The sequence below is a fragment of the Citrus sinensis genome, chromosome 2 (genome assembly GCF_022201045.2).
Source record: "Citrus sinensis cultivar Valencia sweet orange chromosome 2, DVS_A1.0, whole genome shotgun sequence".
NCBI classification, from domain to species: Eukaryota; Viridiplantae; Streptophyta; class Magnoliopsida; order Sapindales; family Rutaceae; genus Citrus; species Citrus sinensis.
Window position 1 is genome coordinate 28190425 of NC_068557.1, and position 27862 is coordinate 28218286.

The 27862-nt window shown below is 35.1% G+C and overlaps 4 protein-coding genes, 1 non-coding gene and 1 pseudogene across 6 annotated transcripts; 3 read left to right on the forward strand and 3 right to left on the reverse strand.

Annotated features, from left to right (window-relative positions):
* Positions 1-372: 372 nt before the first annotated feature.
* LOC102623596 (DNA damage-binding protein 1a) lies at positions 373-10075 on the reverse strand. 2 transcript variants are annotated; one of them, XM_015527082.3, is made up of 19 exons: positions 9801-10075; positions 9133-9181; positions 8913-8972; positions 8726-8817; positions 8272-8323; positions 8064-8126; positions 7899-7948; positions 7304-7379; positions 6471-6680; positions 6244-6350; positions 5970-6078; positions 4967-5167; positions 4605-4820; positions 3759-3869; positions 3025-3300; positions 2483-2757; positions 1715-2063; positions 1320-1604; positions 373-1158 (listed from the first exon to the last, which is right to left on the reverse strand). In XM_015527082.3, exons 1-19 carry the CDS (start codon positions 9902-9904, stop codon positions 577-579), a joined length of 3267 nt encoding a protein of 1088 aa, XP_015382568.1. In that variant the 5' UTR covers positions 9905-10075; the 3' UTR covers positions 373-576. The 2 variants fall into 2 exon arrangements, with proteins under 2 accessions (XP_015382568.1, XP_024951408.1); XM_025095640.2 differs by lacking the exons at positions 8913-8972; positions 9133-9181; positions 9801-10075 and having other exon boundaries at positions 8064-8178.
* Positions 10076-13628: 3553 nt separating this feature from the next.
* Positions 13629-14440, reverse strand: LOC102623297 (photosystem I reaction center subunit psaK, chloroplastic). Its single transcript, XM_006468206.3, has 3 exons — positions 14273-14440; positions 14099-14179; positions 13629-14020 (listed from the first exon to the last, which is right to left on the reverse strand). The coding sequence occupies exons 1-3, from the start codon at positions 14348-14350 to the stop codon at positions 13793-13795; spliced, it is 387 nt and encodes a 128-aa protein (XP_006468269.1). The 5' UTR covers positions 14351-14440; the 3' UTR covers positions 13629-13792.
* Positions 14441-15448: 1008 nt separating this feature from the next.
* Positions 15449-16703, forward strand: LOC112497192 (metalloendoproteinase 3-MMP-like; annotated as a pseudogene).
* Positions 16704-18870: 2167 nt separating this feature from the next.
* LOC107175551 (metalloendoproteinase 3-MMP-like) lies at positions 18871-19758 on the forward strand. The gene has a single exon (XM_015527066.2). It carries the CDS (start codon positions 18871-18873, stop codon positions 19756-19758), a length of 888 nt encoding a protein of 295 aa, XP_015382552.2.
* A 3158-nt stretch (positions 19759-22916) lies between these two features.
* On the forward strand, positions 22917-22995 carry TRNAR-ACG (transfer RNA arginine (anticodon ACG)). Its single transcript has one exon. It is a non-coding gene; the product is annotated as a tRNA-Arg (tRNA).
* Positions 22996-24972: 1977 nt separating this feature from the next.
* On the reverse strand, positions 24973-27827 carry LOC107175550 (glucan endo-1,3-beta-glucosidase 13). Its single transcript, XM_015527065.3, has 4 exons — positions 27500-27827; positions 25805-26131; positions 25463-25493; positions 24973-25303 (listed from the first exon to the last, which is right to left on the reverse strand). The coding sequence occupies exons 1-4, from the start codon at positions 27561-27563 to the stop codon at positions 25204-25206; spliced, it is 522 nt and encodes a 173-aa protein (XP_015382551.3). The 5' UTR covers positions 27564-27827; the 3' UTR covers positions 24973-25203.
* Between the last annotated feature and the right edge of the window lie 35 nt (positions 27828-27862).

Below are 27862 nucleotides of genomic sequence, written 5' to 3' on the forward strand. Positions count from 1 at the left end.
CTCCCTAATGGACATAAAAGCATCTTCGTGTGCCAATAGATAGAACGGTGCATACATTTTTGTAGCTTAATTAAACTTTTGAAATCAACCGTACTTGGCTCTAGAAAAAATACCAAGATTTTTAGAGAGCTGTAATGATATTTGCAATAATGGTTATAAGTAACGACAAAAAGTGCTTGACAATTCGTACTCTAGAGTCTAGTTCACAAGTGATGCATGTCCAACATCCCTATCTTCCTGCTTAGACTCCTACTCTTGGCCGATACATGCCTTCTGTGATCAATAAGGGACATTTTCCATTGCCATTTTACATTGTCAAAAATGAAAAATCATAATTTCTAAGCCAAAACATGCACAATCCACGCAAGCCACTAGGGGTCCAAGAAAGTCTATAACATTAGATGAAACAAAAAATGTGTAAATTTCACTTTATGCGATGCCCCCATACAACCCGCCGCCGGTCCTAACTCCCCACACACTCCAAGGCCACAAGAGATATGTCTGAAGATGTTACAAGATAAGGAAACAAAGGCAATAAATAAAAGAACCAAAAAAATACTTGAATTTTGGACACTATCAATGCAACCTCGTAAGTTCCTCAACTCTCTTACAAAGCTCCTCCACAGAAACATTCATTGTCTTAGAAATCTCATCCATTCGGGTTCGGCTGAGATCAAGAAATGACTCTATTAAATCACCATCCAGGAAATTCTTAGCATCTACAGTTTTCTTCTCGTTGTTAAAGGACCTCCATTGCTCATGATTCAACCCTCCAACTCCCTTGATCACCTTCCTCAAGTTTGTCTGGAGCTTCTCTAAGAATAGATATTGCTCGTGTGGAAGTGACGCAATAACCCCAATGACCCCATTAACAGTTCCAAAAATGACAGTTGGGATCTGGCCCACATCAGAGTCCGGCAAGCGCATAACAAGGGATCCATGGCGAAACCGATTGACAAATTCTCCAAGGTGGTATTCGCCAACCACCTCAAGACGACCTCGTTCCTCATCTGTGGCACCTTCACTATTTTTCCGCACTGTGAAGAGGTTAAAGTTGTTTTCAGCACCTAGGTAGATATCGTCATCAAGAATTTCAACAGCTGACATCCAATTTGCATTGTAGTCACGGGCTCGCTCTTCGATAGCACCTTCCTCATGCTGAAAACAAATGAAAGGAAATAAAATTTGCATGCACAGAAGATAAACAACCGCCTTTAAAGTCAATGGAAGCACTGAGTGCAAAAGAATAAACAACCTCATACATTGGCATTCAGCGAGAAATTATAGATAGTACATATATTTGAGGGCTAACAATTTACCTTATAGATCAACAGAGAAATTGATTTCATCAGATCACCAACAACAATGAAATCTCCACGAGTTTGTACATAGAGGGCAAGTATGTGACCATGATGTCCGCACTCAGATTGCAGCTCACGTGTACCATCATCCCGGAGCATCCACTTGTACAACTGAATTTTTTGATTGATGGCAGCAAGTAATTTGCCGTTGAAGGCATTCAAAGAGTAAACAGCTCCCTTGGTTTCCTTCTCTGCAATTAGTTGTAATTTTCCATCTTCCACAATAAAAACCAATATCCTGCCCTGCAATGTTGATTGGGAAGAAGAGAAATGCAAGTAAGAAATTAGCGGTCTTCACAATTTCAGTTCTCAACCTGAAAATAAAAGACAACTGCATCAAATGTCATCTTTACCTTTGTTGGCTCATTTTCTTCTGGTAGAACATATGCAGTACCAACACAGTAGTAAACGTTACTATCATCAGAGAAAGAACAACTGAGTATGGAGCAGCCATACTCAAAAGTGTCAAGTGGGTAAGTTGATATGAACTCAAATGTTTGGTCATCTAACAAACGAACAAAGTGCATTTCAGATTCTTCTGCACATGACTGGTTTTTCAAACTACAGATGGCAAAAGTCCGGGACTGTTCCTGATGGCAGATACGCCGTGGATGCTCCCCAAGTGGTATAGAGCGGATGTGAAGCTTCTGGATGTCATCAATTGTGCCAATAGTAAGCTCGCCTTCTTTTGCAATTGCAAGGCTGCAGATAAAAAACAACTAGTTAATGGCTCTAAACTGATCATTACACAGGATATAACTAAAACAAAGTAAGGAGATCAAGGTTGTTTACCAAAATAACTTAAACTTGCTAAGCACGTCATAAATTAACACTATCCCAGCACACACATTATTAAGATAACGCTCTCGTCTTACCGCACAGTTGCAAGTTATTGCAAATAAATTTCATAGACTTTTGGAGTGGTATGAGAATATTTGCTCGGTAAAATTATGAATTTCATAATTTCTCGTCTTACCCAAATCTTTTTGCTTTAAACTATTTTTCTTAAAATGAATAATTGTATTCAACAATTAACACCCCAGTGGTGTCACACTAAATTATCCATAAATAACAGAGAAAATGATAAGTCATTCTACACAGCTCAGATAATGAAGGTGTACCTGTCTGGAAAAGCAGCAGAGTTGAAAGGGCACATATGACTAACTTCTTTCAAATTTACATTACTATAAAGCAGCTTCTTGTTACTGCTATAAATTACAGTTGGCCTATCAGATGCAGCGAATACATGTGTGGTATTCTTGGATGAGAAGGTACGGAGAGTTATGGGCTGGGTCCCAAGAGAAACCTTCTTCCTATCTGTCAACTCACCGGTTTTCATGTTCAATAGAAAGTTTAAGAGATGGCCATCCCCAAGTGCACATAACAAGTAAGAAATCTGAAAAGAAATAAGCAGAAGAGTTATTCATAGGGGGGAAAAAAAGAAAGAATAAAATGACACACACATTTGCTTAGTATCCTTCTATACTAAAAGAATTAATCTAAAATGGACCCATAGTTCTATCACGAATTGATTTCATCAGAGACATTTAACTTTTTAAAGTTATACACGGCGACTATTCTTGCAAGTGCCACACATAAAATTATGCTCCTCAAAATGGATTGCAAGTAAATCAACAAAGTTGAAGCAGAAGCAAAAGCATACCCCTTCAAAGGCACAAAGAAGAACCGACCGAGGTATGATTTCTCCTCCCAAATGCTCCTTAGTGATGAGATTCAGGTCAGGGAGTGAAAATATCCTAACACTAATATCTGTCCACATTCCAACTGCAGCTATCTGACTATAGCTAGGATTTTCACCAATGGGATTAATGTCAAGGCATGAAATCTCGTACTCCAGCTGTGCATGCTTTACTTCTGTCAATATTCCGTCACCAATTTCTAGATAAACTAAATGTCCACCGCCAGTTGCTAGTAAAACCTGTCATAAAATAGTACAAAAATTACACCATTAACTGAAACTAGAACACGCCAAACTGGAAGTTAAAGCAGAATACCAAGAGGTCACTTAAAATATTCAAGCTCACCAAAAGTCATCAGAACAGATGTAAAAATATTAAATACAAGAGAGATGGAAATGAGTTTCTGTGCCTTTATTTTGGATGACCACACCCCTACATGCAACAGATAAAAACTATGATCTACAACCACAACACTAGCTTATAAAGCAGTTTGTTCCTTATCCACTCAGGCTGTATGCAAATTCATTTTTAAGGTCCGGTTTGCCATTAAAAGAAACAACAGTCAGGCTGCACGCAACTCCATTTCTAAGGTGAGGCTTGCCATTAAAAGAAGCAACTGAGTAAAGAATTAAGAATGCAAAGACCACACTTGACTCTGAGTAGGCAGAACCAGGCATAGTATGGGATGGGAAACAACCTGGCTAGCATTTGCAGTTGCAACATTAACTGAATAACCGGGCGGAGATTTCCATTCATTTCGCAGCTCCCTGGATGTAGAACTGACAAGTCTTACAGAGCCTGAAGTTACCTGTCACAGAAGTTTGATCTGTTAGAGCATAAAAAGTAAGAAACTTATTCTCATTTATTACATACACAAGTACATACATTATAAACCTGAAGAAACAAGCAAATTGAAGAAGAAATGGTTGCAACAAAATGACTCAGGTCATTTTTATCAGCTTCAGATATTCACTTCTTTTAAATGGAACAGACATATCATGATTAGCTGCTGTTTCTCAAAACAAGACCTTGAAATCATAAATAGAACATAATTAATTACTAATGCCTACCATCGCATCATCCATCATAAAGAGTAAAGTCGATGACTTCATGGAAAATCTATTTAACCTCAAATGAATACATCAGTTTAGGTCAAATTTACAGATAAAAATTAGTGAGTGTGTGAACATATATGCCCCAAAGAGTAAACAGAAGTGCATCTCTTTGGGCATTTATCACAAAATAAGCTACCTTCCCCCCCAACCCCTCTTTCTTTCTCTATTCAACTCAACTGGGAAGAGGTTGTAAATAAGTCTGGCCGGTTGAATTTGTTTCAGTGGTCTACATATTTGCTTACAGTCTATGGTCAATTTCGGGTTTACACATTAAAAGCTGTACAATTTTATTTCTCCTTACAGGACAGTTCTTGTCGACTAGTCGACAGCTGATATATTTTTGCACTTTGTTTAAATCATCAGCATACATTTTCTTGTTTCTGTTTCTTTACTTGTTTTAAAAGAGTAGATACAATAAGAAAACCTACTTGCACAAGTTGATTGTAGATAGCATCATGGCAAAACAAAGTCTGCGTTTGAGAACAGAAACCCTCTATCTCAGTTTCTTCAAGCTCATCCTCAAGATTCATTGCCAAAATTCGTGTCTCGCTGATAAAACTAACCACCAAGAAGGTATCAAATGGATCATCTGTAGATGATCTTAGTGACCACATTCCTTTAATACCTTGCAATTCCACTGATGCCTACAATGTCGCATATGTGCACCAAAAGTGAGTTTCATGAAATTGTACAAGTACTTAACAGACTTGCAGGGACGAAAGGGAAAAAATAAATCATACCTGCCCACTAATTCAAAATTGCAGGGACAAAAGGAAAAAATAAATCATACCTGCTCATTAATTCCAATTCCATTTCGAACTATACGGAGAGAACCATCCTTGTAAGCTCCAGAGCAGGTTACAACCTGACCTTGGCCTTGCCTCTCAAGGTCAACCACACAGAAGTCGACAATTGGCCCCAAATTGACATATCTTTCCAAAACTTCAACATATGAACCTTTTGCATCGGGTTGTAGATTTAGTTTTATAAGCTGTTTTGGCAACACATAGAATGTCAACATTCGTTATCACAAATTATCTTAAAAATTCAGCTATTACTTTTAACTTACAACTATAAACACAACATGGACAACTTTTTTTCATCTTATTTATTCCTTCAAGTTGAAAACATCAAAACACACAGCAAAGAATGATAGGAGGGATCATCCCTATTTTCTTGAGTGAAGGTATTAAGAAAGATGGATATCTCATGAATAACTCTGGCTGTTGCATCTATAAGGTGAAGTTTCACCAACTATTTCTGGTATTACCCATGGCATCTCTAAATTCAGATATTATAAGAGAAGCACCTGATATGTCAGTGGCCATGCATGTGCATAATTAAAATTAAGTTTTCCGAATATTGAATTGGGTAGTAAGTGGGATAAAAGGTTAAAGAACAAGGAACAATGGATTGAGGTAGTTTGAAAAAATAAGTTTTATTACTTTGATTAACAAATTACTCCAGAAAATTCACTATTAATTAGTTATTCTGTAAGAACTATAGATTTCAATGGTCAGGGACTTTTATAAAATATTTGTGTCAATTTTCCTATATTAAAAACTCACACGACTTAATAGTAGGATTTGCATACAACGCAGCTCTTCTTCTCTTCATTTACCAACCATCTATAAAATAACATAGCTGCAGAACCCAAAATGGATTTTTCAAACATAGACAGATATAATGCTAGCTCAATATTGAAGCAGAATTTACTTTAAACTTCAGGAAAATGCTTTCAAGACATAAAGAGAAAAATAAACAAACATATACAAACATCATGTCCACCAAACCTGTGAATCTCCATAGCTTGAGCCAATATACACAACCGCATTATCCAGATATGATATAGTAGATGCAATAGAAGTTTCGCCCAAAAGCTCAATTTTGAGTCCAGTAACCCTGACAACAAATAGACAGAACAATTTACAAGAGATCCCATCAAAACAAATTGTCTACGATCAGAGCTAAGCTTTTTTTGTGTTACAGGCACAGTTAATTCAAACTATAACTTTTTCCTACAGGATTTACAACATTTGACAGTTATTTCGAGACCGAATCACTTACTTTTCTTTCTCATGGGTTATGACGAGGAGGTGAAGAAGCCCAGCATGATCACCGAGTAAATATCTAGAACCATCAGCATCAACTCTCCCATAGGCTTTCGTGATAGACTAGCGTACCAAAGAAAATAAGTCAAAAGCCATACGGAACCAATTGCCACTGGTAATTCTGCAGAAAAATACTGTTTCTATGCTTAAATAAAATTGGCAGGAAGTCTAGGAATAACTTACAGGTCTGATTGGGATTGCTTTAAAAGCATTGGCACTACAATAGACAATTGTCTCTTCTCCAATTATAAGGACGCCACAGAGAGGTGGGGGTACTGGTATGAGCAAATCAGCCCCATTGTCCAGATTATTCTGAGACCAAGGCCCCTCAACAAAATCTTTATCCTTCAGGGCAACTTCATATGTTTTAACGTGCCGAGCATCTTTGTTATCCTACAACAATGAGAGGGAAATATAAGATCTGAACAATATTTTGTAAGACCTACCTGCTTTGATAGGCAAGCACAATTCATTAAAGATATCTTTTCATATACGACACAGATTTATGACCATCAAACAGTATGGAAGCTGCAAAATAGTAACTGTCAGGAAAGCAATTATTCTATGTTACTCACTAAAATGCAAAATAGTAACTGTCAGGAAAGCAATTATTCTATGTTACTCTAAAATGAAAAATAGTAACTGTCAGGAAAGCAATTATTCTATGAAACAATCCAAAGCACCCATAATGTTTCAGAAATATATTCAATAAGGTAAAGAATCATGCTAGCTTTGTCGGACACGGGTATATCCGCATATGAAACAGGAAGTATGTTTTCTATGCAATGAAATCTTTTCACATACACAGGCGACTCTCCATATCCAAACTCTTATAATTTCCCTCATCAACTCACCCAACTTCTATTATGGATCTCCTTTCAACTTTAGAGTGACCAGATCAAAGATGCACAAAAAAGGGCAATACGAATAATGTTACAAGAATTTATGTAAATGCAATAGAAAAGTAAAACCCACATTTCCAAAATAAAAATAAAGAAGATGAAGAATTTATGAACCTGGTAGAGCACTACGATTGTTGGTTTTGCACAACCATAGAGAAACTTAATATCCAGAACTTGAAGTTCCTCCAGCCTTGGGGGGAGAAAAAAAAAAGGAAAAAAGAAAAGGTTAGCGTCTAGGATGTATTACTTTGGGTCATTTTTCAACTAAACTACACCGATACTAGGAAACAGATAAAGCAAGAAATACACATTCAATTGAAAACAAGAACATTAATATAGAAATCAACTGCGATGCATGTTTTAGAGGCTATATTCAATCCACCACTTAATTAACCCACATTATCCAACATTAGCAAATTTCTGAAGGACTGAATCTGAAATCTCCGACTGACAAATAATAGGTTTGCCATTTGCAATTCAATATGCTTGAACCCAATCAAACAAGAGAACCAAACTCAAGGCTAGCAAGCACTTTCAAGCTAGAATGCAGCTTAGGCAGATACCTAACCATACTTGATCTCTATTACCAGCCTGTGTAGACAAAGAAATATGAATTTGGAGTGTTGAAAGTACTAACAAATGCACAGCAAATATATACAGTAGCCAAGTTTTTCCACTCGAAAGCATCGGGAAAAATCAAAAGGAATACCTAATGTTAAATGCTTCTTTGAGCTGGCCTTTATTGTCAAAAGGAATGACCTGAGCAAAAAAAAATATAAAAAATAATTGATTTAAAAATTATGCATAAAAAGAATTAAATATAAAAAATAGAAAAGAATGCACATAACAGAAGAGTTAGCGTCAAAACAAATACCTTAAACAACCCATCATACAAATGGAGTCCAATTAATCTGCAATCAGGATCAATTATTCCGATCTGCAGAAGAAACGGTCCAAATAGAGTGAAAGCGGAAGTGGAATGACCTTTGCTAAAATTTCATTAATATTAAAAGGAAAACATTTCAGCCATAAAAAAAACATAGAAACATAAAACAACCAGAAAAATTCATGAGAGCTTTTACCTGACCATTATCTGTTGGACGGCCTATACGGTCAGAGACATCCCCCATAGCTCTACACAATAAGTGCAAAACTTTGTCAGTGCAAGAATGCAACAGATATGCAACAGTTAATTGGTTCTCACACATAAAAGACTAAATCTACAAACTCTTTAAAATCAAAAAATCAAAAGCTACTTTCTGACGTTTATGAATGATTCAATGGGGATAGTCAACCTTCTGATAGAAAATTGATCATGGAAAACTAAGGCAAATGATAACTAAAAGGATCAAACAAAACATTAATAGCCTATATAAGAGACCAAATTTCTCACAGTTGCCAAGAATCCCAAATTCTTGGCCATTGTTAAGATATCCCTTTTTAACATGAGCTTAAACAATGTCAAACATCTGCTAATCAAAGGATGAAAGCTAATTGTCACTCTTCTTTTATTTTTATTTTTTTTAATGCTTGAACCTTGTAATGAGCTCAGATGACTCCGCATCCCACTGAAGAACACAGAATTTGTATCTTTCTGTTGCAATAAATAGAAAATCCTGTGCTTCACCCTGATATGAACACAAAACATTAAATAAAATCAAACCACAACCAATATCAGAGCTCTAACTGTATAACTCTTAGGAGAATAAAAATGGCAACTCACATGAGGGCGGAAAAGTTCAAGCGTTGCAATTCTTCCATATATCGGTACATCCAACATAGGCTGAACAAGAAAACACATAATGTCAACAAACCTTGTCCTAGCATAAAGTGCATCTGTATTCTATTAGTGGAAAACGCAACTCAACACACTCAAGGCTCCAATTGAAGCACTAACGGGTACATTTATGCAAGAATATAAGAAGAAAAATAATGAATGATACCTGTAGTCCCTGAGGAGTAAGCAAATGTATTTCGATACGTGTACATTTCCTGAAAGAAGATTGAACTATAAATAGACTGCCAATGGATCAAAATGCATTTTCAACACAAAATCCAACTAAATTTGAAAATGGCGCAAAATAATTAGTTCAAAATTGTACTCGTGACACCAGAATGAACCACACAACAATTCTTTCACAGATCTTTCAGCAAATATATAACGAAAAAAAAATTAGATTTAGCACAATCTGTTCCAAAGCAAAGCAATATACACCGAATGGGAACAAAATTTTTTTTCTCAATTACATTATTATAAGTCCCACGCAGGGAAAAAAATGCACTGTTAAAATGAATTACAACTTAATAATGAACAAATGTAAATAATAATAATAATAACAGCAACAACGAGAACAATAATCAACTAAAAAGTAAGCAAGAATCATAAATGAGCAATTTATAAACCAAACAATAGAAAATTTTGCTGATTAAATTAATAGAAGCTCAGTTAACAGGAAATGAAGAGAACAAACAAAAATTGGATGAATCAAAACCCTAGAGCAGGAAAATACAATCAGAACGAAATATCTGAAACAAGGAGATGAAATTAATCAAATAAATACTCAAATAAACAGATAATAAGAAGAATAAGAAAAAGAGGAAGAGAAGTTACGCAATGATGAGATTGAGTTCTTGCGGGCTGGTGAAATTGCCGACGCAAGAGTGAGTAACGTTTGTCGGCTTGTGAGCCGTAACGACGTAGTTCCATATACTCATCGTTGTTTCTCTTCCGCTCGATGCTCTATGGAATCGCTGAATTTTTTTTTTTTAATTTTCTAATTGAAGTTGTTATTATAAGTATTCTTCCTTTGGATTCTGGGCTTTTCTGCTCCTTTGCAGCTTCCAGCTCTCACTCCTCCCTTCTTTGTTACTGTGGCTCAGCGAAGATGTGAGGTGACGAGGCTAGCGAGCTCACACGTGGGCTAACAAACGAAACGCTTTTAAGTTGGTAAATTATATTTGAATCCCTTTGTTTTTTATGTTTTGTCAGATAAGGATATAGTATACCCATTTATTTCAAATACACTCTCATGAAATTGATTTTTTTTTTTTTCAATTTCATTATTATATGTGAGAATATCAATGATATATTTTGTGCTTATTTCTTCTATAAAATTTTATGATTTTTACCAAATGGAGATACTATATGCTTATATGAGAAGTGCAATTCAAGAGTTCTTTCTTGAACACTCTAATTTCTCTCTCAAAAGCCCAAAAAAAAAAAATTATGTCAATTGAAGTTTCAAACTATAGATTGATTATAACCACTCGGGCAGTAGCCCGAGTGGCCAGGGCTGCTGCCCTCCAAGTTGGAGGGCAGCAATTCGAACCCCCACAAAAGTATTATGGGGGTATTTCATTCCTCAATTAATTTGAGTGAATGTAGTCTTCTCCCTTACCCATGAGTGAGGAGTAGACATCCCTCGAATATTTGTGAGGGTTAAAATCTGGGCAGAGCTCCATTAGCATTGATGTCAGTTGGTCCCAGTAATAGTCTGATTTGTAAATATCAGTAATAGTCTCATGTATATGAGTTGTAATCTGAGCAATAGTTTCATGTAATCAAAAAAAAAAAAAACTATAGATTGATTATTGCAACAAATATATCATGGCATTTGTTTGTACAAGCATTCTCACAGTGGAGAGTAGGGATGGCAAAATCTGATTCCGGGTCTGGGTTTAGCCTTTCCGATTCTGGACCCAGATGATAATTTTGTATACCGAACTCGGATATAAATCCGAATATTTTAACTCCGGGTTCGGTCCGAGTTGAACCTGGAAAAATTCGGGTTTCTGGATTGCAGGTTCCAAACCCAGATATCTATTATAATTTTCTTTTCTTTTTTTCTCGCTGTTACTTCCACGAATCTCCAAACCTCAAATCACCAAAATCTCGATACCATAGCTAAATGAACATTGATGGAGGGTTGCCGAGTTTTCAGATTTTTGGTGGCATTGGTGTTGTCGTCGGCGTTGAGGAGAGCATCGTCGGAAAGTTGTTGTGGAGATTCGGTAGTTTTTGGTGACAAAAAACCAGCAAGAGTGGCGGAAAAACGATGATCAGCCTTAATGGGCGCATTCTTCTTTGTCTTCATTTCAATACAAAGATTTTTTCAAGTCATTTGAGTGAATGAAAAAGAAAGGGAAAATATCCACCGTCCACCTGATTTTATCCACTTTTTCAAAAATACACAAACCTTAATTTTTTTTGCTGCGCTCTACCTAAACTTATAATTTTTTTCACATTTCCACCTCCATTTGCAAACTGTGAAGACGTTGCTGACGTCATAAGGATAAAATGATAATTTCACTTGGGCTTCAAAAACGACGTCGTTTAAGATATGTAATAAGAAAAAAAAAAAAAAGGAGGCATAGTGGTCCACCAGCACAGCAAGCAATGAAAACAACCATAGTTTATTCCCCACCAATGAAAACAGCCATAGTTTATTGACGGTTTGCAGATGAAGAGAAGAATAAGAGAAGAGAAACAAAACGAGTGAGAACAATTCACCGCCAAACTTAATAACAAAAAGGTGTCCACCGTGGGCGAATCAACGACCACGATTGGAGGCCACCAAGTGGAGAGAGATCAAACGAACAAAAAAAAAAACAACAGAAACAGAAAACAAAAATAAACATACGCGGGTCTCGGTCTCCGTCCCTGTGCCTTTCTCTAACTAACTTCTAAACGAAGTCAAAATGAAAATCTCAGAAGAAGAAAGAATAAGCGAATTTGTTTATGTATTTGGAATTAGAGGTTGCTTCGGCTTGGCTTGGAAGACACGTGAAAGGGGAGACTTATTATCATTATCATTACTACTACCATGAATAATAGTAATATAATAATAAACAGTGGGATAGAATGGTAAATTAGGAATGTCTCCCTCGGGATCTGATGATAGATAGGATAATACTTCAATAGAGGGGGGTTTGGCGCCATGAAGAGGAAGATGGTGTTGTTGAGTTGTCTCTGTCGTTAATAAAACAGAAGAGCCACAAACAATCAACAAGCCTTTGGGGGCTGGGAAGCTGCCCAAAGAAATTTTGGCGTTTATTTAGGGTAAATATGTAATTTTTTATTTTTGGGTAAAAAAGTAATTTGGACAAAATTCCGTTAGTTTTATTGACGGTTTGTAAACGGAGGTGGAAATGTGAAAGAATTTATAAGTTTAGGTGGAGTGCAGCCAAAAAAATTAGGATTTGTGTATTTTTGAAAAAATAGACAAAATCAGATGGACGGTGGATATTTTCCCAAAAAGAAATTGGAGAAGAAAGAAAGCGGTTGCAGTGGGTTTAATGAAAAGAGAAGATGGAGAAGAAAGAAAGCGGCTGCAATAGGTTAAGGCATTAGGGTTTTTTTTTTTTTGTTTACCTTTTATACTTAAAGTATTCAGGTCCGGGTTTTGGATATCTGAGTTGAGATAAAATCGGATCCGGACCCGAAATGTATATGGGTTCAAAATATCATTCCTGGATCTGCATTGTATTACCTTCCGGCGCGGGTTAAACCCATACCGGATTATCCAAGTTTATCCAAGTCTGATCCGGGTTCGGGTTAATTTGCCATCCTAATGGAGAGAACTGAAACAAATTAAGCTTAAATTTATTTATGCATGTTGAATTTAGATATCATTTATTATTATCACGAGCGCATTATCTTTTCTCCCTGTACTTTAGTCATTTATTTGTTGTAAATTTACTGCACGATTTGTTAGTACGGTAATATGCATAATGAATTTTTTTTTCCCGGTATATATATATGGCAAATGCTAAGTTACAATAATTGTAACATACATCCCTCATGTGAACCACACAAATTATGGGTCCTACAATTTTGTGTGGTTCACATGAAAAATGTATGTTACAATTATTGTAACTTAGAGGCTCCCTATATATATATATAGAGAGAGAGAGAGAGAGAGAGATATTCAATTACAGGTTTTGGGCTTTGTTGCCCGTTTTGGGGACTTCCAACGGAACCGGCTACAAAACGCAGGTGTGTTTAGAAATCGAAAGAAATGTCGAAGCGGATCAATTTGACTAGGCCCACCGCCCCAAGAATTTGAAACCCAAAATGATTTTGTTTTATCGTTTCTTTTTTTTTTTCTTTTAAATCGATGCCATCAAAATTCAAATATTCAAATTTCTCATACAATATTTCTATAAACTGTTCATGAACTTTTTGATCGGATAATTTTTCCCATAGAAACTAATAATAATTTGTGTGCATAGTTGTACGGTATTATGTAAGAAAACAAGATAAAAAAGGACTAAATTGACGACATATTTTTATATATTTTTCTTAATGTAAATCGAATTTAAAAACGACAAGTGTATGCAATATTAATTCTCAAAACCCCAGTTTGTGGATTGATTCAATATTTTTGACTTGGGGCGTCGATGGAATTTTTCCTCATCCATTCTCTTTCTCTATCCAATATAATCACTAATATCACTTATCATTTATTCTAGAGAATAATAAATAAATTATTTTTAACATCCAAATGAAGCCATAAAAAATTAAAACCAGGCAGATAGGTGCAACAGAAATGGCACAGCGAGTATTAACAATCGATTTAACATAACAAACTGCTTCGAAAATTTTTACAGAGCACCCAAGTTCTTAAGGCCAAGGACCACCCCAACACCAATGATGTGACCAACACTGCCACAAGCCAATGTGTCAGCCAAAGTGAACCCAGCTGGGTCACCAGTTTGCAAGCCAGAGTCCCTCACTTCAAGCTTCAATCCTGCCGTTGCTTTCCTGTTTGCTGATGGAGCCAGCCCAAATCTCCCAGCAAATAGCATCAGGGTTGTTGTTGTCACCATTATCTGCCCACAATGGGATAAACTTACGCACTTTTTACAAAAGCAATTCTGAAATCAACACATGTCAGTGAAAGTGCTTACCAAATTTGTGGGCGAACCAATGAAGCCACAACGAGCACCCAAAGCTCCACTGCATTTCCTCCTCATTGGCTGGGCTGCTACCTGCCCCATTAGAGTTTACACAAAACAAACATGAGCCTAATGTAGTTGCCAAATTGCCACATGAAAGATCACATCAATCAAAAAAATTGTTACCAGGCTTTGTGCTGGAGCTGCTGAGATTTGGGGTCTGAGCCCACTGAACTGTGGCATGGTCATCAAAGAAGTTGCCATTTTTCAGCTTTCTACGGAGGAAATTGAATGACCGGAGAACGAGTAATACTTGGGAATTATTTTAGTTTGTTAAGTTTTGAAACGATATTAAAAACTGAGTAGGCAGACGTTTATGATGGCCCACGTGAGCGATTTGTGGCTTCAGAACGCTTGAATTGGATACACTTAGATCCTCGGTGAGGACGTGGCTCTCTACTATTGGGGATTTTCTTCGGATAAGGTTTTGGGTGACTCAGGGAAACGTTCTTTTGGTGGATCGTGGGTGCTCAGCTGGAAGGGTTAAGGTTTAAATGGGTTGGTTGGGCTTCAGGATCCAAAATGGAAATCGGATCGGATCCGACCGGCTTCTTTTGACCAAAACATTTCTTTTTGCAAGTTGTTAGTTAATGAATGTCCATGGCACACAAGATACAGTAAGTAAATCGATATTACTTCATCAAATAGCAATCACCTCTTGCTTTAACGTTTGTCACTTATTCGATTGCTTCAATATTGAAGTCGTAGTTTTTAATCTCTTCAAATGAATTTCAAGAGACTTGAATTTTCAATCTCATATCACTAAAATGTCGTCGACACTTTTATTGATCGATAGGTTGAGATGGTAATCTTATTATTGAATATAACTGGATTATGAAGAATTTAATGTTAATGGTTCTATTTTCAATATTTTATAATTTGATGTTCATGACTTCTTCAACTTTATAATTTTGATTTTTTCTAAACAGTCATGTGAAGCTTTTTTTTTTAAACTTAAAAAATGATGAAATACTTTTTTAAAAAAAATATTATTCCTTATTTGTAATTGAATCAAATTAAGAATATAATCCTCCATGTTCTACTCCGCCTATCTATTCCTTGTTTCGCGAGAGTCGCTGCATTTCTCTGTATGAGTAAAGGAATCAAATCACTGGAACTATTATTTAAGTTATTTAATCTTAATTAGAACTATTTAATTGTTTATTAATAGAAAAAAATTTTAATAAGTAGTTTGCTCGGAAGAGGTTAATAATTAAGGCAATATAAACTTTTTTTCTTTAATCATGTAAATATAAACATTATATTCTGGGGACATTTAGCCTATAAAAGTAAATAAGAAATATGCACCTTCGCCGTCAAGTACCTATTTGATGTTCATTTTTTAAATTACTTATTTATTCTAATGGTTGGCATTTATTCATTGAAGGTTCAAATCTTTCTTTATGCATGATCATTGTGATTGAATCAAATTAAGAATATAATCTTTTTTTTATTTACTCCCATAATACGCACATTATCTAAGACTCGAACCTAGACCGTAATTATTGAAATCTAGCTATATAATCCATGGAGAAATTTAATGATTGATTAGCGAGGGGGTAAAAAAAAAAAGAAGCTTAATAAGGTAGTTTGCTCCGAAAAAAGTTATAAAAAAAAAAAAAACAAGGTTTATATATAATCTCAAATAAAAGTAAGCATGAAAATACGCAACTTCACCGTCAAATACACCAAGTTCGATATTGATCAATTAATTTATTAGTAGCCATGAAACACAAAAAAATGCTCTCCATGCATTCATCTCTTTCTTCCTCCTTCAGTTCTTCTTACTGCATGCACTTGCTTCAGCCTCAAACACCAACAGCAACAGAAAATCATCACCATTAGAGTTCTTTAAGCTGTTTCAGGGCACTCAAAAGGGTGACACGGTTAAAGGAATCAATGCACTCAAGAAATACCTTCACACACTCGGCTACTTGTCCAATCACAACCATAACCATGCGGCCGCCGCGGCCGATGGGGACTATTTTGACGAAAACTTAGAATCAGCCGTCAAAACGTACCAAAGAAACTTCAACCTGAATCCCACCGGACACATGGATCTCAAAACGGTATCAATGATGGGGAAGCCACGTTGCGGGGTGCCGGATGTCATCAACGGGACGACAAGAATGCAGGGTGGCCCTGCCCATTATCACACTCATTATGTATTTTATCCAGGAAGGCCTAAATGGCCAGCAACCAAACAAATAATCAGCTGCGCGTTCCTCCCCGGGACTCGAACCGACGTTCAAGAACCCGTACGCCAAGTTTTCTAACGTGGAGCAAGTACACGCCGTTTTCATACGAATTCGTTCAGGATTACGACGCTGCTGATGTCAAGATCAGTTTCCAGCGAGGGGATCATGGGGACGGGTACCCGTTCGATGGTCCGGGGCCATACAATCTGCTGGCTCACTCTTTTCCGCCGACTGACGGGCGGTTTCATTACGATGGTGATGAAAATTGGACGGTGGGGGCAGTCCCGGGCGCTGTTGACATGCAAACTGTGGCTTTGCATGAGCTACGGCATGTGTTAGGGCTAGCTCATAGGCCATAGCCCTGTTCAGGCAGCGATTATGTACCCGTTGGCGGGACCAAGGGTTTGAATGATGATGATATTCAAGGGATTCAAACGTTATATGGTAGCAGTTGATGGGAATTAATTATTAGTCTAAATAAATTAATATTTCTAATCTGATATTTGTGTATTCTATCGTATAGTTTCAAAATTATTGGTTCAATAATGTTTCTTTATTTGATTTTATTTTGTTGGTCTATATACCATAGAATTTGTAACAGATGAAATAGTAAAGAAAAACGCTATCAATAATTTTGGTTAAGTCACCTATAAAAATTGAGACTAAAAAAATCAAGTAATTAAAAAATTTAAGTTTTATTCAATTTATTAATCCTGAAATATTAAATTCAAATGAAATCACTGAAATACATATCGTTTTAGAAACCTATTGAATGAAGTTACAACTTATAGATGAGTGTAAACGGAAATGCTTTTATTGATTTTTTTTTTTTTTTTGGTTTGAACCACGAGGTGGTCCTGAGTGGGCCCCAACTATATGAGGCACATTTAAGCTCGTACCATAACTCAGACTAATCCTTACTCGCACCGGGTCGGCCCGGTAAGGGGTAAAGTGCTGGCCAAAGTGGTGACTCCATACGAGAACAGAGCTTGAACCCATGACCTCTCTTAAGGAGTGAGAGTGTCGAATCACTCACACCAACCAACTTTGGTTTGTTTTTTTATTGATTTTAAGTATCTGATAAGACACTGGCACATATACAATCCCTAGAAAACTGAAATGAGATTATAATTTCTCCATCAACCGAATGAACCAAATTCTGTTTTCAATTTTTTCAATCATGAAATTTAAACCCATTTCTCTTATTTCTTTGCTTCTTCTTCAATTCCTCTTCAGCTAGGTTTAGTATAACTTTTTAAATAGAGCTTATTTAAATAAAATTTTATTGATAAAAGCATTACAAGTAGAGGTTTTAATTTAAAACATTTTAGGCAAGTTTTTTAAAGTTATATTATGAAATTTCATTAAGATTGTCAAATAAGTAAAAGATAATTTTGATATTTTACAATAAAAAAAATTTTCAAACTCTACTTTTAAAAGTTTAAAATTTGAGTTTTTATTAGTACAGAGAAAATAGCTAATACAACAAAAATTTTCATAAAAGTAAATAAACATTTATAATTATTAAATAAGATACACCAAATAAACACTCACTGCAAGCAATTGCTTCAGCTTCAAACAACAACATAAAAGCATCGCCATTAGAGGTTTTTAAGGAGTTTCGGGCTCTCAAAAGGGCGGCAAAGTGAAAAGATTTCGTGCACATATTCTTTTAATTGACTACATTGGCAAAAAAATGAATAAAACATATAATAGTCAGCACTTAAAAACATTTATTTTTGGTTTTTTTGAATTATTTATATAGCTTAAATTTATCTAATCATTTTGTTATAGATAGTGCGTTTACAAGTTAGTCATATGCAACTTTTACGATGGGTTTTTAAGTGCGGACCTAAACCTAACTTTATAATTTTAAAATAATTTTAAGGTCCACATTGCATTTTCAACGAAGAAAGTTTCTTTATCACTAAGGAGAATTTGCCCTCAGAAAAATGTACAATATATTTCATATTTAGCCAACGGTTTATCAATAACTTTGTAAAAAGTGTTTATTTTCAGGAGTATATTATTATTATTAGCCATGAAACTCAGAATCAATATCTCTCCAAGCCCGCGTGCACACGTGTGAAGACCATATGAGTTTTGTCAGTTTGGAATAGTGTGAGTATTTTGAAATACCTCACAAATTCACAACAGCTCCATGGGCTCTAGACTTGCAAACGATGACGTTGTAGTTAAAGACTATAACTATGATCAGAAAAGGAATCATGGATTAGAAGCCACCACAATAATCACCTCCGATGATTTCGTGCATTTATGCTTTTAATTAACTACAGTGGCAAAAAATTAATGAAACGTAAAGCACTTAATATTCACAGCATGCATGCGTGATATACACAACTTTAAATTCTTGTGAGCGTACAACTTGATCACAAGAAAGCCTATAAATATAAGCCTGAAAGATATACAAGCAACTCCGCCATCAAATTAACTAACTTATAATTAGCCATGAAAACCTTTAGTCTCCATGCGTTCATGTCTCTCTTTCTCCTTCAACTCCTCTTAATGCATGCTCTTGCTTCAGACGCCTCAAACAACAAAAGAAAACCATCGGCATTAGAGTTCTTTGAGCAATTTCGGGGATCTCAAAAGGGTGACAAAGTGAAAGGAATCCATCAACTCAGAAAATATCTCCAATCACTTGGCTACGTAAATCAAAACAATATTAGGCCTTCAATTTCCCTTGATAATTCAGACAACGAATCCCATATTGAGGATGACTATTTTGGTGAAGATTTAGAATCAGCCATCAAAACTTACCAAATAAACTTCAACCTGAACGCCACAGGAACCCTAGATCTTCAAACAATCTCAACAATGGCGCAGCCGCGTTGCGGGTTACCTGATATCATAAATGGAACAACAAGAATGCAGAGAGGCTCTGCCGATAAAAAATATGACATTCATTACGCTTTCTTTGAAGGCCCGAGATGGCCGTTAACAAAAAAAACCGTAACGTATGCATTTCAGCCAGGAACTCGAGATGACATTCATGAACCAGTTCGGGTAGCTCTTCTATTGTGGAGCAATTGGGCACCATTCACATTCGAAGGGTCAAATGACTACGAAAATGCTGATATAAAGATCAGTTTTCAGCGGGGTGATCATGGGGACGGCACTCCTTTCGACGGACCGTGGCATACGTTGGGTCATGCATTTTCTGATCCATATGCGGTGGTACATTTCAATGGCGATGTGAATTGGGTTATGGGTACAGTAAAAGGGGGTTTTGACATGCAAACTGTGGCTTTGCATGAGCTTGGACATGTGTTGGGGCTTTCTCATAGCTCTGTTAAAGCAGCAAGTATGTGGCCGTCAACGCGAGCAGGAACCACCAAGGGTTTGAATGATGATGATATTCGACGAATGAAGATGTTATATGGTAGGCAGTAGTACATTAATTCATTACCGGTGTTGATTTATTACTAATTTGTTCTTATTTAGTATTAAAACTATTGTCACGTTATATAAGTTTTGCTTGGCAAATCAACTTCAATTTGGACCCCCATGAACCCTCACTCTCGCTTATTTTAAAACTCTTTATGAAATATTTCTGACTAGGATCCTATCCTTATATGACCTCTCCTGATGTTTTATAAATATTGGGTCACATATTTTTTAAAGTTAGTGTATGATTAGAATTTAATTATCTTTATATTTAAATAGTAAAATAAACTTTAAATAAAAAAGAGAGAAAAAGTATTTTCTCAAAACACACAAATATATTAAATCCTCAACTTTAATAATAAATTAAAGCAACCACCACGAGGCAAAGCATAGTTGAAAAAGTCATTGACTTTTTAAAAAAATAATAATAATTAAGACAGTAATTAATTTTGTAATTAAGCATTTTATTTTATAGTATATATGATTTTGCAATCAAAATTTGCACATATGAATATAAGGTTTATAATTTTATATTAAAAAATTTAAAATTTAAGATTCATCACGCACTTAATTTAACGACAGTATATGTGTCTTCATATCACGACTAGAATAAGTTACGCCACTAATGATTTTAGTTAATTACGATTTCATAAGAAATGTTATAAAAGTAGATAATAAACCTGAAAAAGCAACTTCACGAGCAAAATAAGAAGAGAAAGAAGTTTTCTGTTCAATTTATATTGTTATTAGCCATGAAACTCAGAACCATTATTATCTCTCCATGCATCCATGTTTTTCTTTCTCCTTAAAATAAAATAAGAAGACATTCATTAGCATGGCACCGATGGATACATATACTTATTTATATCCGCAATTGAAATAGCAAACGCATTGGTAACCCTCTTTAATTTTGCTCAAACAAACGCCATTTCCATTCTTTTGTTGAAGGCAATGCTGTCTGCAAGTCAAGAGATTGCATCCTCGTGGGTCCATCACTATCATGCACCTTCCACTTTCCTCTGCTATTTCTTCGCTACTCCCCAGCTCCCTCACTTCCACTGCTTAATTTTGGCTCTCACCAAGACCAAAAGGTTCTTTAATTAGAAACATATAACTAATATACTAAAAAAAAATCAAGAGGTAATGTGACCGTTGATCAATTAATGACTATACAGCATAGTCATTAATTAATAGGGCAACAGTACGTACCTGAGGATGCAACGAGAAGCATAGCAACGACATAATAGCTAAAGTAGTAAAGCTTCATACGTCTTATATATTTCTCACACAACTCGCAAGAAATTTTATTCTTCAATGTAGGAGCTTAATTGCTTCATCTCCATTCTCCAAGTTGTTCTTATTATATAGGTGTGTCGAGACACGCTTTAATTAAACAAGAGCCGCGGTATCCATTAAATTAAGAATTGTAGCATATTAATTGCAGCTGGTTTTCAATATACATGAATTGTTACAAATATATGGCATGGTAAGTGGGTGTTTTTTTTTTTTTTTTTTTGGCCCCTTTTCTTATGTAAATTATCAAAAAAAGTGGCCACCTACATTCTCCACTCTCTCTTCCTCAGTCCATCTCCCACATGTTGTTTTAGTATTTTAGAGGATTATATATATATTACTACGACATGCATAAAATTATTTTCTGCTTTTATGATTTATACAATAAAAACTATGAATAAGATTCATAGTTTCACAAAAATAGCAAGTTGTATCATGTTAAAGCACAAAGGTAAAAGCGGTTTATTAGTGGAAGCATGCCAAAAGAATTAAAGTTGGGCTTTAATCAGTTGACGCTCCACTATGCATGATTATTGGTTTTTTGCCTCTTACAACTTGCTTGTCATTTTGCCAACTTTTAAAAAATATAATACACACACACATGTATGTATAAAACTATAAATATTTTGCTTTAAAGATAAAATTGTACAAAGTCTAAATTGATATTTTAATCTCTTATTCATGTATTTATAAATACTTTTGTATATTTATGTATGTATTTGTAAATATTTTGTTTTTCGCTGGGCCCAAAAGATGATCCAACAAAAAGCCTACAAGGCAGCCTGCTATGTTTGGGTCTCCGTAAAAAGTTGAAATGTTAATTGGACTAGATTTTACCAAATTTAAAACATTCCTTAGCGAGTTTAACGATTGGCACCCCTTCAAAAATCCCTCAAAACCCATTTTCTTCATTTATCCCATTAAGAAAATTAAAAAAAAAAAAAATTACCACCATCATTAGAGACAAAATAAACCTTAATTAAAATGTTTCTCAGGAACCCATCTTTTAGGCTTCCTTCTTGCTCAAGGCCCGTATCAAATTATTATTATTATTTTTTTTTTTGTGTTCCCGCTAAATCTTTTATCAAACATATAAAGTATGATATGAGACATTGGATTTATTTGAGTTTGAAGCTTTAACTCTTTTGATTTTGAACAGCAGTGTTATTAGCTGTTCAGATTTTCTAGAAATAAGTTTCTTAGTTGCTAAATAGTGGAAGGTTTCAATAAACTTTCACATTTTTTTATAGCGGAAAAAAAATTCATGGAATAACGAATTATTTGTTAAGAAAATTACCGTGTGTGAGGATTTAATCAAATATATATACTTATCATGTAATCCAATTATACTGAAGGCTAGATGTACAATATTCGAAGGGATTTTAAGAAGCACTTTGAGTGATGTCAATAGTTTAACTCTTCCTATATATTATCTTTAAATACTTTTTTAAAAGTAAAATTTAATAGTAAAATGATTGATTTTAATTTATGGGTTAATATTTGATAAGTTAAGTTAGGTATATTTTAAAAAATAAAATTAAAAAAAGGACGTTAAAAAGATTTTTTAAAGGATGTTAAAAGCTTCAGTCAAGGAAAAATGGAAGATGTAAAAGTAAACTAACGAGTAAGAGGCGGTGTGGCTGAGCGGGAAAAGCTGGTTATGATTTGATTTGGCGAGGTGAAAGGGGTAGTCAACACCCAAGCGGGCTTTCACATCACATCAACAGCAGACTGAGACACACACACAAACCCTACAGAATTGCGGAATTTCTCATTTTTGTTTTGATTGAAGATAAAAAGAGCTCGTTCTGTGTTTGGTTTATTTCCATTAATGGGGTAGGGTACTTCCGGGAACAGATCCAGTGGAGACGGGGCGGGGCCTGTAGCTCAGAGGATTAGAGCACGTGGCTACGAACCACGGTGTCGGGGGTTCGAATCCCTCCTCGCCCACAACCGGCCCAAAAGGGAAGGGCCCTTCCCTCTGGGGGTAGGCTACGACACTAGTTCTATTCAAACTGTTAACTGTGATTCACATTTTCTGCCAGACTTCAGGTTCCCTCTCTGTTCTAAAAGCAAAAAAGACAAGTCTCTTTAACCATTACTAAGGGACTTTACCAGCCGCAACGGCAGGGAACTATGACGAGTACGTTCGCAAGAATGAAACTCAAAAAAATTGACGGGGGCCCGCACAAGCGGTCATCGGGGCCCGGTTCAAAAACAGTTGGAGACTGGTCATAAAACGCCCGGAATTGCCATTCTGGGCGGAGCTGGGATGGGCCAAAGCCCTGGGATAGGTCGTTCTTGTAGAGTCATTTTTTTAGTATTCTTTCCCTATCCATTACTGTTGAGAGGTAACGAAGAGGACATATAGGCTAAAGAGAGGTTAGTACTAGTTAGTGTTAGAGAGCTTGCTGGATGAGAGCAGAGCAGACTGGATTGAGTTTCACTTCCATACTCTAGTTTACATAGGGCGAATGGCTGGTTTAGTTCAGAACTTCAGATTGAGATACTCCCAAGCTCCACCAGCAAGCAACACCAGAGTGAATCCTAACCTTTCGTATAAAAATTGATATAGAATCTTTTGTGTTCATAATATATATGGTCTCGAGCTTATCCAAAGATGTTTTAAGGCATAGTTCAAGCAGCAGACGAATCAAATAAGGAAAGGGTTCTTCGATCACTTACTGTCTTAATTGGTAATTAAAGATTCCTTGTTTTTCAAAAAAATCTTTTATTTCATTCTTAAGAAATAGAGATGTTCCGTGATATTGAAGAACGGGTCTTAAATTACACACACAAAACGTACGGACTGCAAAATAGCATTGCCCTAGGTCAATTGTGTGTTTAGTATTTACACAGGCTGGATTCTGGAAACTAAAACTATTACAAGATATTGGGCCAGTAGCTATGGTGGATTGATGAACACTAAAATTGTGTGTTTAGTATACCTGTGAAAGGTCATAAGTATTTTTCATTTTAAAAGGACTTCTTAAAGTTTATAGGAGTGTTTAATTAAAAAAAGAGTTGAGTTTTTGAGTTCTTCAAAAATTATTTTGTCTTTTCTTTTTTTCAAAACTCTAAAATTTAGAATTTTGGAAGTACAAGCAAAATAATAAATTTCTTTTTTATTTTTTATATAATATTCAAAATGTCCTTACATAATTTTATTAATTCCACAACTATCCTTTTATATGATAGAAAATTAAAATCGATTTTTTTTATTCGATCTATTACACCCTAAAGACTTGTTTATTGAATTTGAACACCAAAGATGTACATAATTTTCATATAAAAATGATCTCTTGAGTGCATTTTATGGAAATTTAGATGATTATAAAGATAGTTGTTTTGAATATCTTTTTTTTGGTAATTTAATAACTTAAAAACACTTTTGGTATTGTAAAACCAAAGAACCTAATGATTCAAAAGAGTTTTTTTTTTATTTGATCAAAAACTCTACTAGAAAAAGTTCTTTTTATAAGAACTCAACTCTCATAACCTCTATTCAATTAGCTCAACCAAAATGAATCTAATTCGAGCGCTTGTGAAAGTTCTTTTATCTTTTTATTAAAAATGTGATAAAGAGATGGACTTACTAGATTTTGTCATAAATGTAAATATTTAAGTTAGTGTGAATCCCAAACTAGTGTAGTTTGTAATCATTGAAAAGGGTTACAAGTTTGTTAAGTTACAAAATAATATAATTTACATCAATTTAAGAGTTGTTCAAATAACCCAAATAAAAAATAATTATCAAATACTTTTGAGTTAGTAAAGACAACACTTAAATTGACCTAAATTACATTATAAAGTTAAAATAATTATTATTAAAGCCACCAGTGAAAGCACTACCAGCTAGCATAGCATCATTAGCATGGGAATGGGAATCTTATGTGAGGTGAAAAATGCACAATTCACAAGGGGACAAAAAGGTAGTATTACTTGAACAAAAGAACAAAAGAACAAAAGGAATATTCCCTACCTAAACACAAAGATTTGGAATAACTCAATAAGCTAATTACAACTCCAAAATTCCAATCTGATCACATTAATTTGTTCCCTAATCAAGGCTTAATCATTTAGCCTTTTTCATTTAAGTGGAAAAAGCATGGAAATAAACGCCCATTCAGCTTTGTGGGCAAGTCTACCGACCCAACATCAGCTTCTCAAGTACAAAAGTAGTAAGATTGCGGCAACTTTCCACCAGATTAAGCTTGTTGTTCGCTTGAAGAATGTAGGTGCTGAAGAGCTTACTGATCTGAAAACAGCGAAGAATTACATACTCGTTAGTCATCAACATACATACACACACATAATTGATTATGTGTGTGTATGTATACCAGTGTGAGTGCGCATAGAAGCACAAAGCACAAAAGTATATATATGTAGGTGATGAATCATGAGATCAAACACATACCCAGGGGCTGCATAGACACATTTGTTGTAACCTACAATTATAAGCAATTAAAGTAAATCCATTCAGTAATTAGTTCTCTGTTCAACTTTGATCGGTAAACATGACATGCAATAGCAGAACTGCAGGTGTACATTTCATTTCATCTAAATTTAGCACATATTGCATAGATACTAATTTCATTCTAACTACACACGCACATAAACTCTTGTTCTGTTTTAGTCAATCACCAAGCGCAATGTAAAATTTAACAAATATTAGCGTATAATCTGTATTTAAAATCGGAAACAACAGTTGTGCTTACAATTTGAAACCAAGTTAAAAGGTTATAAACTGATCACTTACTCGGGTTGTGTTTTGTTACAGCAGCAGTTCCTCCAAAATTACAAGCGATGTCCGAGTTACCGTTCTGTTGATAGTAGTTGTTGAATGCATAGGAGGCGTGAGACACGAGTGTGTCGGGTTCATAACAGAGACCGCCGTCTTGGATGGCTTTGCAGTCGGCCTTTCCCAAACCACAGGCCCAGTCTAATGCGTTTTGTAAGTCAATCTGAGAGGCCCCAGCAAGAGCCACACACCATGTTGTTCCATCAAGGAAAGTTGTGTTGCCTTCCGGTGGAGACAGAAACGAAACTGGAACTGCTGTTTCTGCCTTCTCCTCCATTGTTGAAGCTAATGATGGGTAAAAGAAAACAACATTAATATTAACCAATAAAAGAAATGATTTCACTATCATGTTCATCTCAAAACATAATGTTTTTATTTTGAGCAATGCAGAAGAAGCAACAACAATTCGAGCAATCATTCATTCATGATCACTTTAACTAAATGAAAATCAGAACCAACACAAAATTAATATTGAAATTACGAAAGTTATCAGTAAACTTCAACTAGACAGCCTTCCCCATTAAAATTTTTCCTTTTTTCTTTCCCCCAACAAGAATTCTACTGCAAGGATCACGAAAAGGAATTAAGTAACGACCCATAAAAAAGTGTCTACATATTGTATCAACAATTATAAAATATAAATAAGATAATGAATCCGGACCTTCGTCATCACGATAAACTATGCAATAACAATCTTTCTAACCGTCATATATCGATGCTTAGAGACATTTTCGAGGTGCCAAAGATACTAACAGTGCAATAAAATTGTTATGTGCAATAAAATAGTTATGTGCACCGTATAGCATCAACCAAGATGCATTGGAGAAGCAAAGTTTGTCCGCCTCTGCTCCTATTTCCTTTTTTCTTTAATTTGTCTCTTAAATGTGTATTCCTGTAAGTTACTTGCTTCTCTCCATCTCATTTCCAATTAAAATAAATAAATAAATATATATATATATATATATATATATATATATATATATATATATATATATATAACGTAATTAGTATTCTCTCCTTGCTTGTCAAGATTTTTTTTTTTTTTTTAATTTGGTACCACTGGGGTATGAAGAAGCACATAAAATAAAATTGAAAATAAAAATTACAGAAACTTTTTAGCAATTTAATAATGATGAATAATATAAAATCCCCACAAATTAGGATTGTAAAAGGTAATTATTTTAAACCGAGATGAATTTTCTAACAATCAAAAAGGTTCAAAAGATATAAAATTATTTTTAATCCCCACATATTAAAAATGCATCCGGGGTCAAAAGATTTGCCCACTCGGTCCTGCTTCAAAGTAAAAACTCATTACTAACAGCAGATCCTTTCATTTTCCTTCCTTCCACTTATACTGAAAAAAATACACTTTCATGAGTTCAAAAATAAACAAGAAAAAAAAAAAAAAGAGGCAGAGATTAAGACAAGGCCTAACTTTTCATTGAAACAAATACAAAACGTTTGACTCTCTAGACTTTAAATCAAAACTTCAAAATAAAAAAAAATAAAAATTTCATTTTTTTTTACCATTTTAAGTGTTTTTTTTTTTTTCCTTTCATAGAGTCGTTTAAGATTTTTCAGCAAGAAAACTAAGAACAATGCAAACGCTGAAGAGTTATTCATAACAAGAAGAAAGAAAGGAGAACATACCCAGATAGCAATATTGCACCAATAGTATTAAAATGAACTGCAAAATCCAAGTCTCTTTTACCATTGTCGAATGTTGTTGATGCCTGTTAAAGAAAGGGAAAAAAGAAAAGAAAACACCAGCACCAGCCCTGTGTATGTTCTTTAGTTACTTAAAGAAAGAACAATATTTAAGAGAGAGCAAAATGGGGACTTATTATACAAATGGAGGAGAGAGTTGCGGAGGAATCATCAGTTTCTTCAAAGGAAATTTTCTTCTTTTTCTCTTTTCTTGCTGTCTGTATCTATATGCTGTATTGGACTGCACATAGACAGTGTGACAGATACTTGAGCAGCTAAGTGGTACCTTTGACAGAACTTTGATTA